Raw genomic sequence first — 18,429 nt, forward strand, 5'->3', positions numbered from 1 at the left:
GTGGATACATTAAGGAACAGACTTAGCAGGATTGACATAGTTTCACATTCTAAAATGGACATTTTTGGAAGTCTTGCTGTAGACTCTGCCCCTAGCCACGCCCACGTCTCCTGACTTTTGCCCTGTTCCCCTACTACATGAGGATCTGGTTCACTTTCCCATGGACTGAGTCATGATGCAGATTAGAAGAGGTTCAGGGCGGTCCTGGCTGAGATTCTCAAGGGCTGAGACCTGCTTCTGTCTGAGTGCTGCCCACTTCCTGATCCTTACCTGGCACTAACCCCAGGGAGACAGCAGCTTCAGTGCACCTGAGAGAGAGACGGTGAGGCGCAGACCCGGGATCCTGCTGGCACAGGGTGAGTTTTTTCCTTTGCATGGCAATATTGTAAACCACATTGAGCCTGCAAAAAGGTGGGAAAATGTGGGATACAAATGCAATAAATAATATTCACTGCCCAGATTTAAAAGATGAAAAGAGATCACTTAACATTATCCATGCAGTCTGCACTTCTTTGATAGATCAGTGTTAGCGTTAGTGTTAATGGTTCAGCACTGACTTCCTTCCCCCCCCCCCCTTGCCCATTTTGATGTGATCAGTGCAGTGTTTGTTTTCTCATGTCAGTGAAGTTTAAGAGCTCTGTATCCCTATGTCCATCCCCTGAACCCCCCAGTCCTAGAAGTGACAGGCTCTGTCTCCCTGTGTCCATCCCCTGAATCCTCCAGTCCTAGAGGTGACAGGCTCTGTCTCCCTGTGTCCATCCCCTGAACCCTCCAGTCCTGGCTCTGTCTCCCTGTGTCCATCCCCTGAAGCCCCAGTCCTACAGGTGACAGGCTCTGTGTCCCATTTAACCATTTCTACCAGCAGAATGTCCTTCCTCTGTACAGAAGGGAGAAATTAAGATGATCTCTGTCCAGCAGCAGGGGCCACTTTGAAAGACCACATTTCCAAGCAATAGAACAGGAGAGGATTTGACAGGGCAGCGAGACTTCTGCAGCAAACCAGACTTGTTATTTTACATAACCCATCTCCGAAAGGAACCTCACCCAGATTAGTTAATTATCCTGAAAATTCCTAGCCACAAATGTATGAATTCAACAGGCCTTAACTATTCTGCTCGTTTCAGGGCCACGCCTGGGTAAGTGTGAAAAGCTCCCTTGTTTACCTTATGCTGGAGATTTCATTTAGCGCTGATTTCTGTTGAATTCCTTTAGCTTTTTCACTTAAGAACAAAGGGTCAATCTAGCCCAATGTCCTGTTTTGTAACAGTGGCCAATCCGGGTCATAATCCCAAACTGTAAAATCATTCCACGATACTGACCCTTAGGGATAAGCAAGCAGTGGCTTTTCCCCAGGTCTAACGTGATAATGGTTTATGGACTTTTCCTCCAGGAATTTGGCCAAACCTTTTTTTTTTTTAACCTGGCTAACTCATTGCTTTTACCACTTGCTCCAGCGATGAGTTTCATTGAGTAAAAGAGTCTTTTCTCCTATTCTAGTTTTTGTACTTTTTGAAAGAGTAAAAAAATTTAAAAAAATTTTTTTGTTACATTTGTACCCTGCGCTTTCCCACTCATGGCAGGCTCAATGCGGCTTACATGGGGCAATGGAGGGTTAAGTGACTTGCCCAGAGTCACAAGGAGCTGCCTGTGCCTGAAGTGGGAATCAAACTCAGTTCCTCAGTTCCCCAGGACCAAAGTCCACCACCCTAACCACTAGGCCACTCCTCCACTGTTGCTACTATTTGAGATTCTACATGGAATGTTGCTATTCCACTAGAAGTCGGCCCTTGCAGATCACCAATGTGGCCGCGCAGGCTTCTGCTTCTGTGAGTCTGACGTCCTGCACATATGTGCAGGACGTCAAACTCACAGAAACAGAAGCCCGCGCAGCCTTCTACATGGAATGTTGCTAGTGGAATAGCAACATTCCATGTAGAATCTCAAATAGTAGCAACAGTGGAGGAGTGGCCTAGTGGTTAGAGTGGTGGACTTTGGTTCTGGGGAACTGAGTTCGATTTCCACTTCAGGCACAGGCAGCTCCTTGTGACTCTGGGCAAGTCACTTAACCCTCCATTGCCCCATGTAAGCCGCATTGAGCCTGCCATGAGTGGGAAAGCACAGGGTACAAATGTAACAACAACAAAAAAAAAAGTACATAAGCTTCACCATGCTGGGACAGACCAAGGGTCCATCAAGCCCAGCACCCTGTCACCGACAGCGGCCAAAAGAACAAGCAATTTGACCCGCCCATCCTAGAAATACTGTATTCCCTCGTCCAGTCAATAACATTCTACGGCTTTTTCCTCCAGGAAGCCGTCCAACCCTTTTTTGAAGTCCGCTAAGCTAACCGCCTTAACCACCTTTTCCGGCAGCGAATTCCAGAGTTTAACTACGCGTTGAGTGAAGAAACATTTCCTCTGATATGTTTTAAATTTACCACACTGCAGCTTCATCGCATGCCCCCTTGTCCTAGTATTTGCTTCATATATGCTTCATATTTTTTAAAAGGGAAAAGTATTTGCATATTACATTATGTTATTGTAAAATAATATGCAAATAGGCCATTGAGTGGCCACATTTTAGTTCTCAAAGGTAGCAGATCAGCAGGCTTGATCCTAAGGAACATGGCTGAAGGCACTGGTAGGGTCCCCCTTAAGGGTCATTGAAGTTGTCAAACTCACCCTTCCCTTTTCCTTCTGCAGGGTCAGAGAGCATCTGGAGCACTCGGTGAGAGCGAAAGGAGGTGGCACAGCCATGAAGCGTTCAGGGAGAGCTTGTATGTGCTTCCTTAACCCTGAATCAGACTCAGAGGATGAGGTAAGCACAGGGCCGGTGCAAGAGTGGTTGGTGGTTGGGAGGTGGGGATAGTGCTGGGCAGACTTATACGGTCTGTGCCAGAGCTGGTGGTGGGAGGCGGGACTGGTGGTTGGGAGGCGGGGCTAGTGCTGGGCAGACTTATACGGTCTGTGCCCTGAAAAAGACAGGTACAAATCAAGGTAAGGTATACACAAAAAATGACACGTGAGTTTATCTTGTTGGGCAGATTGGGTGGACCGTGCAGGTCTTTTTCTGCCGTCATCTACTATGTTACTATGTAAGAGTATTGGATGCCCTAGACAACCCATCGGGTTCCCCCCCCCCCCCCCCCATTAACTTTCAGAACCCTAATCTGCCTTCCCCTCCAAGACATTATGCTTTTACATATTAAACCTTGTGGTGTGTCTGTAAATGGACTCTTTGGAAATTGTCCTTCCTTCCTGCAGGGAAAAGTAAGTATTGCATAGAGGTTTGGTTAATAGGAGACGGCATGATGTCACAAAGCTGAAGCCGGTCCACCCAAGGATTTTATTCTTCCCAATGCAACCACCACCACCATCTTGGTACACCCAAACCAATATAACTGATAGGGCAACAAGCAATGGCTACTGACTTCAGCCCAGATAATGGGCCACGCACACCCCTGCCATCTCCTGGTAATCAAGTCTCCGTGGGGTATTAATGGTTCTTTGAGTTTGTGGTTGTCAGGATTTATTGTTTTGCTCTGACTGCAATAGCTCTTTGCTGTTCCCCAGAAGCTGCTGTCTTAGGTGATCACTTAGTCTTGCCTAATTGTTGGGGCTGCATAGGAGACACATACACGCTACACGTTTCCATCAGGGGTGGCTGAAAAACACTGTGTGATGTGTATGGGGTATGAAGGGAGCTTACACTGCTGCTGTCCTGTGCAGTAAGCACCAGGGCCGCTGAGAGGGGGGCGGGGGTAAGGTTCCCCGGGTCCAGCCTCCAAGGGGGTCTGTCTTTCTTGGACCGGGTAGCCACAGGTGGGCCCTGCCCATCCAATTTGGGGTAAAGCCCACCCAAAATCAGTGTTCCATAGGCATGGCTAGCGGAGATCCACAAACCCCCATCAGCCGAAGATCTCCTCCCAGGAGAAACTGGGAGCCACTGCTGCCCTACCACCAGCTGCGCAGGGTGTAAGGGTTCTTGCTGCTGGGAGGAGGTCTTCGGATCGCAGGGCTTGCAGATCCTCACCAGCTCAGGTATTTCTTTTTGGTTTGATTGAGGGTGAGGGGAGGGGAAGCATTGGAGGGGGCAAAGGAGAGTGGGGAGAGCACTGGAGGGGGCCGAGATGAGTTTTCGGGCCTACTCTTGTTGGGCTCAGGCGAGGTGGGGGGCAGCGGCTGCCTGAGTGGGGGGGGGGGGATGGGGGAGTGGGAGCAGTGGCTCTGTTTCAGGCTCTGGTAAGCACTTAAGAACCAAACCATCATCCTGTCTCCAACGATGGCCAATTGGTGTTATCGGAAAGTACCCAGCAAATTCCCCCAAAATACCTTTTCTAAATTGCTACCACAGGTACACAGCACTGTAGAAGGGAGACAGTCCCTGCTCCCCTGAGCTATTTCTGGCCAGTTACATCACTCTGAATACCGACCCCTATAAATTTATGAGACTGGTTATAGACAAGGGAGTAAAGGCATTTGTAGGTGAGGAATAGAACTTTGAACTAGGGGCATAGCCAGACCTCAAGATGGGAGGGGGGCCAGAGCCCAAAGTGAAGAGGTCACGCTCCCCGCCACCTTGCTGTCCATCACCCACCCACCGCTGCCGCCGATAAACATAAAGGAATCCTGTTCAGAAGGAAGGGATCCTCAGAAGCTTAGCAGAGATTGGGTGACAGAGCCGATGGTGGGAGGCGGGGCTAGTGGTTGAGAGGCGGGGTTAGTGCTGGGCAGACTTCTACGGTCTGTGCCCTGAAAATGGCAAGGACCAATCAAAGTCAGGTATACACATAAAGTAGCATATATGAGTTATCTTGTTAAACAGACTGGATGGACCGTGCAGATCTTTTTCGGCCGTCATCTACTATGTTACTGCATGTATCTTGGCTGGCGGGGATCCTCAACCCCCACCAACTGAAGCATGTTTTCCAGTGCTGGTCTCCGGCACCGCCGAATTTCCTGCCCTGCTCTCTCTTCTCCTCATGTCAAGTCCGGCATGCTGGATTTAAATGAAATTGAGAATGCACGCATGCCGGATGTGAGGGGAAGAGAAAGCAGGGCAGGAAACGTGGGTGGTGCCGGAGACCAGCGCTGGAAAAAACGCTTTAGCTGGTGGGGTTGGAGACCCCCCCCCCCCCCCCGCCAGTCAAACCAGGGGCACGGATCCAGTTTTGGGGAGGGTCGTGCCCCCCACCCCGTAGCTATGCGGAGCCGCTATAATGACTTGAGTAGATCGATGCTTTGGTGCTGACCCCCAGGGATGGGGAGCGACTTTCCCAAATCTGTAAACCACCTAGAACTGCCGGTTAGCCAAGGCGGTATAGCACATTTTAATAAGCTATAAATTATCTAGCCAATAATGACTTTAGGACTTTTCCTCCAGAACTTGTTCGAACTTGTTTTAAACCCACTTACGCTAGATCCTGTGGCCACATCCTCGAGCACCAAATTCCGCAGCTCAATTATTCCTTCAGTGAAAGAATAGTTTCTCCAAATTGCTTTTAGTCTGTACCTGTTGGTTTCAGGGTGTATCCCTTAGTCCTAGTACAATATAAAAGGATGAGCATGTTCTAGTTCGGTATTGTTGGCATGAACTTGTGTATTTCTTGTAATGCCCTCTGGGCAGGGTGACAAATAAAAGCCCAGATTTGTTCTAAGAGTTCTCATCAGCATGTCTTATCTTTTGTCGGTGGCAAAGTAAGAAAAAAAAGAAAATTCGTTGCCAGAGAATGTGGTAAAGGCAGTTAGCTTAGCGGGGTTTAAAAAGGGTCAGGATAGCTTCCTAAAGGAAAAGTCCATAGACCGTTATTAAATTGACTTGGGAAAATCCGCTGCTTATTTCTGGGATAAGCAGCATAAAATGTATTGAGCTTTTCTGGGATCCTGCCAGGTATTTGTGACCTGGATTGGCCACTGTTGGAAACAGAATACTGGGCTTGATGGACCTTTGGTCTGTCCCAGTGTGGCAACACTTATGTACTTAACCGCGTCAAGAATCCGGAGAACCAGAGGTAGCTTGAACAAAGTCTATAACTGCATCCGACGTGGCCATGTTTCACCCAACTGTGCTGTTTTTTTTTCTTTTTTGACATATAAGGGGGCAATTTATTTAATATACCTCAAGGGGTCCTCTGGAGGAAACTGTGCGGTTTATAATAAAAGGCAGCGGGGGGGGGGGGGGGGATGAAACAATAGGGAAGGGAGGACGACTTAGGTAGTGGTAGAGACAAAGCTTGCACGATCAAAGAAGTCTTGAGCAGTGACCTGAATTTTGCATAGGAGGGTTTGGCAAAGATGTGAGGAGGGACGGTCCAAACTAACCGAAGGTGGTTTCTTGAGAAACGGTCATGCAGAAGGCCAGGAGGGAGGGAATGGAAAGCAGGTTGGCAGTGGAAAAGCAGAGGGAGCATGGGGGATTATAAGATAAGCAGAAGGCATACGGCCTTTAAAGATGCTACAAATTAGGTACACGAAATCCGTGTGCTAAGATAGTATTTTATAACAGCATGCAGATCGCATTATAAAACAGATCCTAAGCATTGGGACACAAACACATGCACCATGTAAAAGGTAGGTCTACATTTTGGCACCTAAGCACACAACTTACAGTGTTCTATAAGTTTGGTCCCTGAGTGTGTGACCCGCCCATGTCCCACCCCACTCAACGTGTAATTAAACTCTGGAAGTCGTTGCCAGAGAATGTGGTGAAAGCAGTTAGCTTAGCAGGGTTTAAACAAAAGGTTTGACTAATTTCCTAAAAGAAAAGTCCATAAGCCATTATGAAGATGGACTTGGTGAAAATCCACTGCTTATTGTTCTTGGGTCTTGCCAGGTTGTTGTGACCTGGATTGGCCACTGTTGGAAGCAGGATACTGGCCTTGATGGACCTTTGGTCTGTCCCAGTATGGCTATTCTTAAGTTCTTATGCATACCCACCCCCCCCCCCCTCGTACAGTTACACGCTAAAGCACTGAAATGCTAACTTAGGAAATAGAACCTACATGCAGTCAGGTGCCTCCAGGGGCAAACTGAGAGTACTCTGCCCCCCCCCCCCATGCTGCTGCTGCTGCCGCCACCAGCACCCCCACCGTGCTGCCTCCCTTCCTCTGTGTTGCCACTGTCCCCTCCCCTACCTTGAAGGGCCCTGGTGGTCTTGTGGCTGTGGCTTCTTCAGGGGCAAGAACTAAATCCCCTCTTTCCTGCCTGGCGCGGTGCCATGTTTACTAAATGGCTGCGGAGACTACTGCGGGAGTCTCGGCAGCCATTTTGTAAACACAGCAGTGCAACCAGGGCGAATATTAGCGGCAGTGGCCACTAGACCACCAGGGCCCTGTGGGGGCTGTACTTTGCGGTGGCAGAGCCTCTGGGCCCTCAGGCCCTGCCCAGTTGCCTGAATAGACAGTCCCCCCCTGGGCGCCATACTGCTGTTTACCCCTATATGGGTGCCTAACCTGTGGTACACTCTGTAGAATTAGAGGGATAGGCCTTTGTACGCTTTCCCATAAGCAACTGCGACGACCTTCTGCCTGCGGAAAGCACTTTGATAACGTTGCTCTGAGGAAGATAAAAATCGTGTCTTTGTTTCGTTGCTGTGATTTGAGAGAACAGTATCCATTCTGATGTTATAATGACCCCTGGTGCAGGCCCACTTGGGTGAAACGTGGCCATGTCAGGCCCAGTTCCTAAGCTGAATAAACTTGGTTCAAGTTACCCCTGGTTCTCTGGACTCTGAGTGCTGATCTATCTTGATTTTGTTTGGTTGGTTAGTTGGGGTTTTTTTTTTTTTTTTTTTGCTATTATGGCATCTGCCTCTACTTTTGTGTGTGTGTTTATCTTTTGTCAGTGACAATATGCAACTTGTGTGTGTGTGTGTGCGTATTTGTGTTGTACCTATTTCTGGAAGCAAGAGATTTTAGCAGAAAGAGAATCTCAGTTTGTTAAAGTGGCCATAACGCTATCATCCTCTCTTCAGCTGTTGTAATGATGAGGGAGGCCCACTGTGTGACTTGGCAACAGGCCCGAGGGGTTAAAAAGAGAAGTCATTTACCATCACTCATGTCTTGTGTCTCTTCTCCTGACAGAGGTACAGCAGAAGTTCCAATGATGAGGAAATGCAGAGGAGAGACTCGGTGGAAACCCCCCCACCAGAAGCGGGCACCATCCTCTCGGCCTCCGCCATCGCTATGCACCACAACCATGAGAAGAAGCGGGACAAGGAGCGCGAGCGGCACAAGCTGCGGGAGCGGGAGAAGCACCGGGAGGCGGAGAGACAGCGGGAGCGGCAGAGGCACGCCGAGAGGGAGAGGCAGCGGCAGAGAGAGCGGGAGAGACAGAGGCAGAAGGAGAGGCAGAGGCAGAACGAGAAGCAGCGCCAGAAACGAAAAAACAAGTAGAGAGAGTTCAGGGCAGAGGAGAGGAGTAGAACCCGCTCAAGAGAGGAGAAGAAGGCAGGAACAACACCAGTTCCTGGTTTCTACTCTCTCAGAGCTTGCTGCAGCTGTCCGATCAGTTCCAGCACTCTCTTCTGCCCTAACGCCTTACATGACATTACACAAATATGTTATATATCATTTTGCTGCTTAAACACCCTGAAAGTTTTGCATTTCTATGAGCTGCCTGTCATGCGAGAGGGCTCAAGATGGCAACAAGGAGATAGGAATGTAAGTTTAGCCCCTTGGCCATGCTGCCTATGAATTTTAAACACCGGCTCATTTAAGCATTTTCTTGTTTACATATTCATTAAAGATTCAGATTCAGTGAGGGGGGAGGACAGGAGAAAGGAAAAACCCACACAGAGCCACAAAAGAAAGTGCAGGTGAAGACTACAAAGCAGGTAGCCAAGATCACTGGATCTAATCAGACTTATTTAATTTGATATTTACAAATTCCGTGTTTTACCCATGCCGGGGTTGTGGAGACACTCTGGAGCTGCAGTACCCCAAAATAGCCAGAGGATGGCGCCTTCATCCCACAAATGAGAGATTTTGTTTGCAGCAGGCATGGTGGGGGGGGGGGGGGGGGGCGAACACACACTCTAGTTACCACAAAACAGCCAAGGCCAGCCCAAAGAATGAGCATCTGTGTTTTTGGGCACATGGTCCCTATTTTTGGCCATATGCTGCAGCCCTATTGACTTATGCAAATGAGATCCCACAGTGAATCTCTGCACGTGGCCCTGTATCCTCCCCTCCCCCCCCCCCACACAAAAAAAACCCTACCCCTGCAAAGCACTGTACTTTTCTCTGTTCATTCCAGATCTTGTGTATTTTGCCAATAATGATCAAATAAAGATGTCTCTTTATATCTCTTTATATAAAAAAAAAAAGAGCAGAGTGTTCCTGAAACAAATCCTGCCATTAAACAGCAAGGACTAAGTCTGCAAAGCAGAGTGTGCCTGGGAATGCATCCTGCAGAGACTGTGCAGAAGGGATGAGTGTGTGCCTGTAGCACTTCCGGCCATGATGATACAGCAGAGATTTTATAGAAGATGATGAGATCACCCGCCCGTGCTGTTTATCTGCAGCTCTAGATTCCTGCTGTGCATTAGCAATTTTGCTGACGTTGGGGAGCCTGTGTAGGCGTGGACGTGGGACATGGTATTCTTACCCTGCAGTGGCAGGCTGGGCACTCAATGCATCCAGTGATGGAGACAGAGCCTAGGCTTAGTCACACAGAGGGCCCTTTCTTCCAGCATCCTAAGGCTTTTCCTGCCCCCATCCTGGGGAATGCACAGAGCTGAGGGGAGGACGGGGTGCAGAGAATTTGTGGGGGGTGAACGCATGAGAGGGGAGGTTAGGCATGCAGGGAACTGAGGGGAACTTCAGCCCTCCCCACATCATGGGAAACATTTCTGTCTGCGGGATTGAAACGTTTTCCAGGGTCAACCTCACATCTGCTCCCCTTTAATTCACCCACTTCTCTCTCTCTGTTTACACTGTGGTCGAAAGAACTCTGAAATTAAGTACTTTCAAGACTTCGCTGACGCTGTGACTTTTTTTTTTTTTCTTCCCCCACCATGGTAGGAGAATTTGAGGCCAGTCCTGGATTTCTGACAAATTTCATCCTGTTGCATTATGGGGAACTGCGGTGCTGATTTTCAGAATCGTAGACTGCAAATACTTCACTGCTTTGGGATGTAAGTTTCAAAACCAGGAATGGACTGGCCAAAAAAATCTCCCTCCTGGAACTGTGTGGCTTTTGGCAGCTCTGCTCCTTTGAGCTGTTCCCATCTTCTAGATGGCTGTCGGAAGGTACAGCCTCCAGGACTAAGCCCAGTACTGTGGTGAGGCCACACATTGTCTACAAGGAGATACCCCCTTCCAAATTCCTTGGTTCTCACTGTTATGGCCCCCCCCCCCCCTTTAGTTTATGGTTTAACATTTTTTTTATTGGTGAGATGGCATAAATTACAAATTTGGCATATAAAACTTCTGTACTAAGAATGTAGCTCACAGTTACAACTCACTACTAAATATCGCCAATCTTTTAACTTTAAACCCCAGCCCACCCCTTTTCCCTTGTATTCCAACCTTCTTATTAAGACCGATATCAAGCTGTCTACATATCAGCATGTACATACAGAGCCCAACAAACAAAATCTTCATCCCCTCTACCCTCCCCCCCATAAATTCCTGTCCCCGATGGCCCCCACCCCGAGCCTGTGTTCTGATAGCCCGGGTACGCCCCTACCCACCCCATTCCCAACCCACTCCGGGATGAGTGATCAACCCATAATCACTAGTCCCCCCCCCCTCCAAATCTACAGCAAGTTTAAAAGCAAGGCTTAACCCCCCTGTAAGTATGGGTTCCAAATCGATAAGAATTGTTTTTTTCCGTTTCGGGGCCCCTTTTGCCTCTCTGGCTTCCCAGGTTGCTAACTCGTGTATTTGGTTTCGCCATTGCCAATAGACAGGTGGCTCTGTGGATATCCACCGCTGTAAAATACTTTTACGTGCCACCAAACAGACCTTAACGGCACCATGCCCTAGTACCTTTAGCATTGGTCTTAAATGCAGATTGTGTGTCTAACACAAAATGATCCCAGGTTCCGCTCACTGGTGCCCCTATGGTTTGGGTCATAAATCCCTGGGATGGTCAACCAACATTTTGTCAGTCAAAGTGACCCAATATTAGCCAACTGACCCTTCATGAATACACCAGGAAGATAAAGGCCACAAGATCAGAAATTTAGTCAGGCTTCAGGTTCAGTCTAGGCCTCCAAATGCTGGGGGTGAAAAAAAAATCTTAATATTAGCTGAAATGAACGCTCCTGGTGTCTGTTATATGTAGGGTTGGCAATTGGATCCAGATTCGCCCGAAAGGGTTGATCCAGGCCTGGTTTTACCCCGTTGCATGCAGGGACTTGTAGTTTTGTTCTTTTTTTTTTTAATTTCAAATCTTTTTATTAAATTTACACAAAAGGAACAATACATTTGTAGTAAATAATGTATTAACAGAGAAATAAGTACCAGTGGCGTAGACGCAGGTGGGCCAGGGCCCACCCACTTAGGGCTCAGGCCCACCCAACAGTAGCACACGTTTAGCGGTAGCTGGTGGGGATCCCAAGCTCCGCCAGCTGAAGACGGTAACAAAAACGCTACTCTCCACGATACCGGCACCTGCGCATGCTCAGTTTTCAGCGCGTGCCTGCTGCAGACTGCCAAGGTAGAAAGAAGCGGTTTTTTTCTCCACCGGCTGAGATATTTTCTTGGTGGTGGTGTGTGGGGGGAAGAACACTTGGTGCCCACCCACTTCTTGCCTAGGCCCACCCAAAATCTGTTGTCTGGCTACGCCCTCTGAGCACACCACCCGAACTCTCATCCACTCTCTCATTACCTCTCGCCTTGACTACTGTAACCTACTTCTCACTGGCCTCCCACTTTGCCATCTATCCCCCCTTCAGTCCGTTCAGAACTCTGCTGCACGTCTTATCTTCCGCCTGGACCGATATACTCACATCACGCCTCTCCTCAAATCACTTCACTGGCTTCCGATCAGGTACCACATACAGTTCAAGCTTCTCCTAGTAACCTACAAATGCACTCGATCTGCAGCCCCTCCTTACCTCTCTACCCTCATCTCCCCTTACGTTCCTACCCGTAACCTCCGCTCTCAAGACAAATCCCTCCTTTAAGTACCCTTCTCCACCACCGCCAACTCCAGGCTCCGCCCTTTCTGCCTCGCCTCACCCCATGCTTGGAATAAACTCCCTGAGCCCATACGCCAGGCCCCCTCCCTGCCCATCTTCAAATCCTTGCTCAAAGCCCATCTCTTCAGTGTCGCCTTTGGCACCTAACCACTATTCAAGAAACCTAGACTACCCCAACTTGTAATTTCGTCCTCTAGATTGTAAGCTCCTTTGAGCAGGGACTGCCCTCTTTTATTAAATTGTACAGCGCTGTATAACCCTAGTAGCACTATAGAAATGTCAAGTAGTAGTAGTGTAGGAGTGGCCTAATGGTTAGTGCAGCAGATTGATGACCTTGGGAACTGGATTCAGTTCCCTCTGGGGATGCTAGGAATTATTAAGAAAGGGATGGTAGATAAGACTGAGAATACTATAATGCCTCTGTATCGCTCCATGGTGAAACTCACCTTGAGTATTTTGTTCAGTTCTGGTGACCCTATTTTAAAAAAAATTTATAGCAGAATTGGAAAAACTTTCAAGAAGAGTGACAAGATTGATAAAGGGGATGGAACTCCTCGCATATGAGGAAAGGCTAAAGAGGTTAAGGCTCTTCAGCTTGGAAAAGAGATAGCTGAGGGGGGATATGATTGGGGTCTATAAAATCCTGAGTAGTATAGAATGAGTAGAAGTGAATTGATTTTTTTTTTTGTTTTACTCTTTCAAAAAGTACAAAGACCAAGGGACACTCAAGAAGTTACATTGAAATACTTTTCATACGAATAGGAGGAAATATTTTTTTTTCACTCAATGAGTAGTTAAGCTCTGGAACGCTTTGCCTGAAGATGTAGTAACAGCTGTTAGCGTTTCTGGGTTTAAAAAAAAGGTTTTGGAAAAGTCCATAGACAGACATGAGGAAACCACTGCTTGCCCTGGGATTGGTAGCATGGAATATTGCTACTATTTGGGTTTCTACCCAGTGGCGTTCCGAGGGGTGCTGACACCCGGGGCGGATCGCCGATGCGCCCCCCCCCCCGTGCAGTGCGACCCCCCCCAGCGAAGGGACACCCCCCCCCGGGTGCACGCCGCTGGGGGGGGGGCGCGCGCCAGTCAGCGTCGATCATTTCCATGCTCCCTCTGCCCTGGCAGAGGGAGCATGGAAACGATCGACGCTGACCGACGCGCGGCACCCCCCCAGCGGCGTGCACCTGGGGCGGACCGCCCCCCCCCCCCCTTGGTACGCCACTGTTTCTACCAGGTACTTGTGACCTGGATTGGCCACTGTTGGAAACAGGGATGCTGGGCTTGATGGACCTTCGGTCTGTCCCAGTATGGCAATTCTTCTGTTCTAATGTTCTAAGAAAAGCAAAACTACAAGTACCTGCATGCATTGAGGTAAATTCAGAACTGCATCAACCTTGTTGGACGAATCTGGATCCAGGCGGCAACCTGAGTTATATGTGAAAGCCAGGTAGTTGTTTTGCTTGTTAAAATTTCCTTCTTGTTATCTTAATGTTCACCTTGAACTGTGTTTGGTTAGCGCAGTGAAAGTCTTACGTCCTTGTTTCTTGGGAAAGGGCCCTCCACCTACAATCACAAGACCTTCCATGCATCTTTCCAGACCCGAAGCCAAGCTGTCAACTTCCAAAATAATGAAGCCTCCAGAAGCTTTTTTTTTTTTTTTTTCAGAGCTTCCACTTTACCCGTTCCAGGAGGGAGACTTTTTTTGGCCGGTCCTGGATTTCTGCCAACTTCACCCTGGTGCGTTATGGGACCTGCAGCACTGATTTCAATGGCTAGAACCATGGACTACAATTACTACACTGCTTTGGGATGTTAAGTTTTAAAATCGGGACCGGTCCAAAAAAAAGTCTCCCTCCTGGAACGGGTAACTTGGCAGCTCTGCAGTCCTGGTTTCTTTTTTTTTTTTTTTTTTGTTTTATTCTCAATAAAAAAAATTGTTGTACATAACAGAGAAAGATATGTAATACAACAGCTTGCAAAAACTAAGTAAACCCGTAACGTAAACTTGTGCAATATTTTGTCCTTTGTAATAAGGAGCCCCTAGTCCTTCTGTATTGAGTTTTCATTTTACCCCTATCGTCCAGTCACACATAGTCCACCTCACCAATCATGCATGTCCATCCCCAACATCCAACCCCTTGCACCCTCAAAACCTAAATCCCCCCTCCCCCCCTCCTAACCCAACCTGTTTAGACAGGAAGCCCACAAACAAGCATATTGGCGTTTGATCAATTTAGGGGAACTACGAAAACTCTGGATCTCGTATTTTCCTGCCTCCCTCATTTTGGCCTTCCGCAGCTCCCCCCCGTTATCCTTTCCAAGGATATCCAATAGTGCAAGGCAGTTTTCCGAACCAACGACGACGACACATAAATAAGTCGTGGTCATTGTGGGAATCTAAGTCCTTGAGTCACCAGTAAGGATTGGTCCCCCAATAATAGAGTCGCATAGTCCCACTCCAAGGTTCTATGTACTGTAGTATTTAGGACAGAAAACGCCTCATTCCAAATCCCCAGAGCTGGGCGCTCCAAAAAGGAATGCCAACCCCATCGCACTGCAGTATGGGACCTGCGGCACGGGATTCAAAGGGTAGAATCAGAGACTACAACTCTCACACTGCTTTGGGATGGAAGTATAAAAATCAGAACTGGCCAAAATAGTCTCCCGCCTGGAACTGGGTTTTTTTTTTCCCCAGGCCGTCTACAATTATAAGGCTGCCAATCTGATCCAGATTCGCTGGACAGGGTTGATCCAGTCTTGGGTTTACCCCATTGCATGCAGGGTCTTGTAGTCTTGATTTTTGTATAGAATTGGACATGGGGAAATCCAGTTGGCAGCCTTATACAGTTAGGGTTATTCACCGGTTCCATTTCATTTTATCTTGTATTGGGACAGGCTGAGTCAGTTTTGTTTCCCCCCCCCCCCCCCCACCACTCCCCCACCCCCGTTGCATCTTGGGATTTCTTGGCTTTCTTCAGCTACGCTGCTTACTGTACACCGCCTTGAGTGAATTCCTTCAAAAAGGCGGTAAATAAATAGTCAAAGCCAAACATTAGTTCTGTAGAGATACCAACAGTAGAACTGGGACTGGATCGCTGCCTGGACCTGAAAGAACAAGGCTGGCTGGCAACCGAACACCCAAGTTTACTGTCTGATTGGATGCCTCTTTGTTTCACACCTCTCCCCCTCCTCCCCGCCCAAAAAAAAGGCAGCAAAAATATTAATTAATTTCAAGTTGTGTCCCATGAAGGCTGGCATTTGCCAAAAACAATGGAGGGCAGGGTTAGAACCAACCACTGTAGACAATGAGGGGAGACTGCCAAAAAAACTTCCAGAAGAACATGCCACATCTGTTGAACAGAACTGTAAGAGAGCTGGCATTTCATAAGAGAATGGCAAATCTCTTTTATTGGCATGCCTTTTTCTGTTTTAACACACACACACCCTTGTAGGTCTCATTTCCATATTGCATTCCCTGAGCAAACCCAGGACTACAGTTCTCTATTTCAGATGGGGGTAAACCCAGGTCTATCTAAAACAACCTCAATTCTGGTCCCCGCACCTCAAAAAAGATATAGTGGAATTAGAAAAGGTGCAGAGAAGGGCGACAAAGATGATTAAGGGGAATGGGACGACTTTCCTATGAGGAAAGGCTAAAGCGGCTGGGGCTCTTCAGCTTGGAGAAAAGGCGGCTGAGGGGAGATATGATAGAGATCTATAAAATAATGAGTGGAGTGGAAAAGATAGAAATGGAGCGTCTGTTTACGCTTTCCAAAAATACTAGGACAAGGGGCCATGCGATGAAGCTGGAGTGCAGTAAGTTTAAAACAAATAAGAGAAAAGTTTTCCTTACTCAGCGTGTAATTCGACTCTGGAATTCGTTGCCGGAGAATGTGGTTAAGGCGGTTAGCTTAGCAGAGTTTAAGAAAGGTTTGGACAGCTTCCTGAATGAAAAGGCCATAGAATGTTTTTAAATGGACGTAGGGAAAAATTCACTATTCCTGGGACAAGCAGTACAAAATGCTTTGCTCCATGGATCTTGTCAGGTGATTGTGACCTGGATTGGCCACTGTCGGAGACAGGGTGCTGGGCTAGATGGACCTTTGGTCTGTCCCAGTGTAGCGATGCTTATGTCTTACTAGTAAAAAAGGCCCGTTTCTGACACAAATGAAACGGGTGCTAGCAAGGTTTTCCTCGGCTCCCCTGCAGCCACCCATGTCCACCTGCGCCCACTGCAGCCACACATGTCCAGCGAACCTCCTCTCTCCCCTGCCCCCCTTCCTGCCCCCCATATCTAGCAACCCTCCTCTCTCCCCTGCCCCCCCTCCAGCCACCCATGTCCAGCGACCCTCCTATGGACATGGATCAGCTGTGAGGCATGTCCCCCCCCCCCCCCCCGGGTTCTGAAGTTGACATCATAATGGCTACGGTGATGTCAGCCTGATCTAAGGAGCCTAGCAGACCAACTCGGAATGAGCCACGGTCCCAGGCAAGTCAGAACATTGGAGGTGAGAATTATTATATAGGATGTACCCTATACCCAATGTCATCCATAAGAAGAGCCATGCCTAGCATCATTCCCAGTGCCTGTTGGGACTTGTAGTTTCAGCTACTTTCAGGAAGGCAAGAAACAACAAGTCCATAGATGCAATTGGGCAAGACCACAACTAGCTGAACCCGGCTCTGAAGGCAGGATGTGTGTTTGTAGCCCTTGTAGCAGGGGTGGGCAACCTCGGCCCTCAAGGACCGCAACCCAGTCGACTTCTCAGGATTTTCCCCAGTGAATGGATTTAGTGAAGGGAAATCTTCAGTAGACATGAATCATTTGTTTACTCTTTCCAAAAATACTAGGACTAGGGGGGGCATGCGATGAAACTACAAAGTAGTAAATTTAATACGAATGGGAGAAAATATTTCTTCACTCAACGTGTAATTAAACTCTGGAATTTGTTGCCAGAGAATGCGGTAAAGGTTGTTAGCTTAGCAGGGTTTAAAAAGGGTCTGGACAGCTTCCTAAAAGAAAAGTCCATAGACCATTATTAAATTGACTTGGGAAAATCCACTATTTCTGGGATAAGCAGAATAAAATGTATTGTACTTTTTTGGGGATCTTGCCAGGTATTTGTGACCTGGATTGGCCACTGTTGGAAACAGGATGCTGGGCTTAATGGACCTTTGGTCTGTCCCAGTGTGGCAATACCTATGTACTTTGTCGAGCAGGGACTGTCTCTTCATGTTCAAGTGTACAGCGCTGCATACGTCTAGTAGCGCTATAGAAATGATAAGTAGTAGTTGTAGTCTTTGGGATTCCGGAATCTTGCTACTGTGGGATTCTGCACGGAATCTTGCTACTCTTTGTCATTATCCCTTATTTGTCCTGTTTGTCTGTCTTGATTAGATTGTAAGCTCCTTCAAGCATGGTCAGTCTCTTCATGTTCAAGTGTACAGCGCTGCGTACGACTAGGAGCGCTATAGAAATGATAAGTAGTAGAAATGATAAGTAGTAGTACTTATGTAATATGCTCGAGATCTGTTTGCATACACTTCCTCCGTTGTATGTAAATAAATCTCTTGCCCTTCATTGGGGAAATCCCCAAATCCTGACTGGGTTGTGGTCCTGGAAGACTGAGGTTATCCGCCCCTGCCTTGTAGGGTAATGTTTCCCAGACCAGTCCTGAAGGCACACCAGGTCTTGTCTTCTGGATAGCAGCACTGAATATTCAAAAAAGATATTTGCATATAAGGACTCTCAGAGCTGACAAGTTATCCAGTTCCAAGAGGGAGATTTTAGGCCAGTCCCGGCTTTCTGAAAACCATATCGTGGTGCATTATGTGACCTGCAGCATGGGTAGAATCAGCAGGGACTATAAATCCCACACACTGTTGTTTGGTATAATTTCAAAACCATGACTGGCCAAAACGTCTTCCTCCTGGAACTGGATAACTTAGCCTCTCTAGAGTCGCTTTACTCATACTACCCCTCTCCTCAGGTCGCTTCACTGGCTCCCTATCCGTTTTCGCATCCTGTTCAAGCTTCTTCTACTAACCTATAAATGTACTCACTCTGCTGCTCCCCAGTATCTCTGCACACTCGTCCTTCCCTACACCCCTTCCCGTGCACTCCGCTCCATGGATAAATCCTTCTTATCTGTTCCCTTCTCCACTACTGCCAACCCCAGACTTTGCGCCTTCTGTCTCGCTGCACCCTACGCCTGGAATAAACTTCTTGAGCCCCTATGTCTTGCCCCATCCTTGGCCACCTTTAAATCTAGACTGAAAGCC

At 47.9% G+C, this 18,429-nt stretch overlaps 1 protein-coding gene across 1 annotated transcript; it reads left to right on the forward strand.

Annotated features, from left to right (window-relative positions):
* Positions 1-164: 164 nt before the first annotated feature.
* Positions 165-9,194, forward strand: LOC115457767 (putative uncharacterized protein DDB_G0271982). The gene is made up of 3 exons (XM_030187348.1): positions 165-356; positions 2,703-2,817; positions 8,081-9,194. The coding sequence occupies exons 2-3, from the start codon at positions 2,755-2,757 to the stop codon at positions 8,390-8,392; spliced, it is 375 nt and encodes a 124-aa protein (XP_030043208.1). The 5' UTR covers positions 165-356; positions 2,703-2,754; the 3' UTR covers positions 8,393-9,194.
* Positions 9,195-18,429: the final 9,235 nt, after the last annotated feature.

The sequence above is a fragment of the Microcaecilia unicolor genome, chromosome 14 (genome assembly GCF_901765095.1).
Source record: "Microcaecilia unicolor chromosome 14, aMicUni1.1, whole genome shotgun sequence".
NCBI lineage: Eukaryota > Metazoa > Chordata > Amphibia > Gymnophiona > Siphonopidae > Microcaecilia > Microcaecilia unicolor.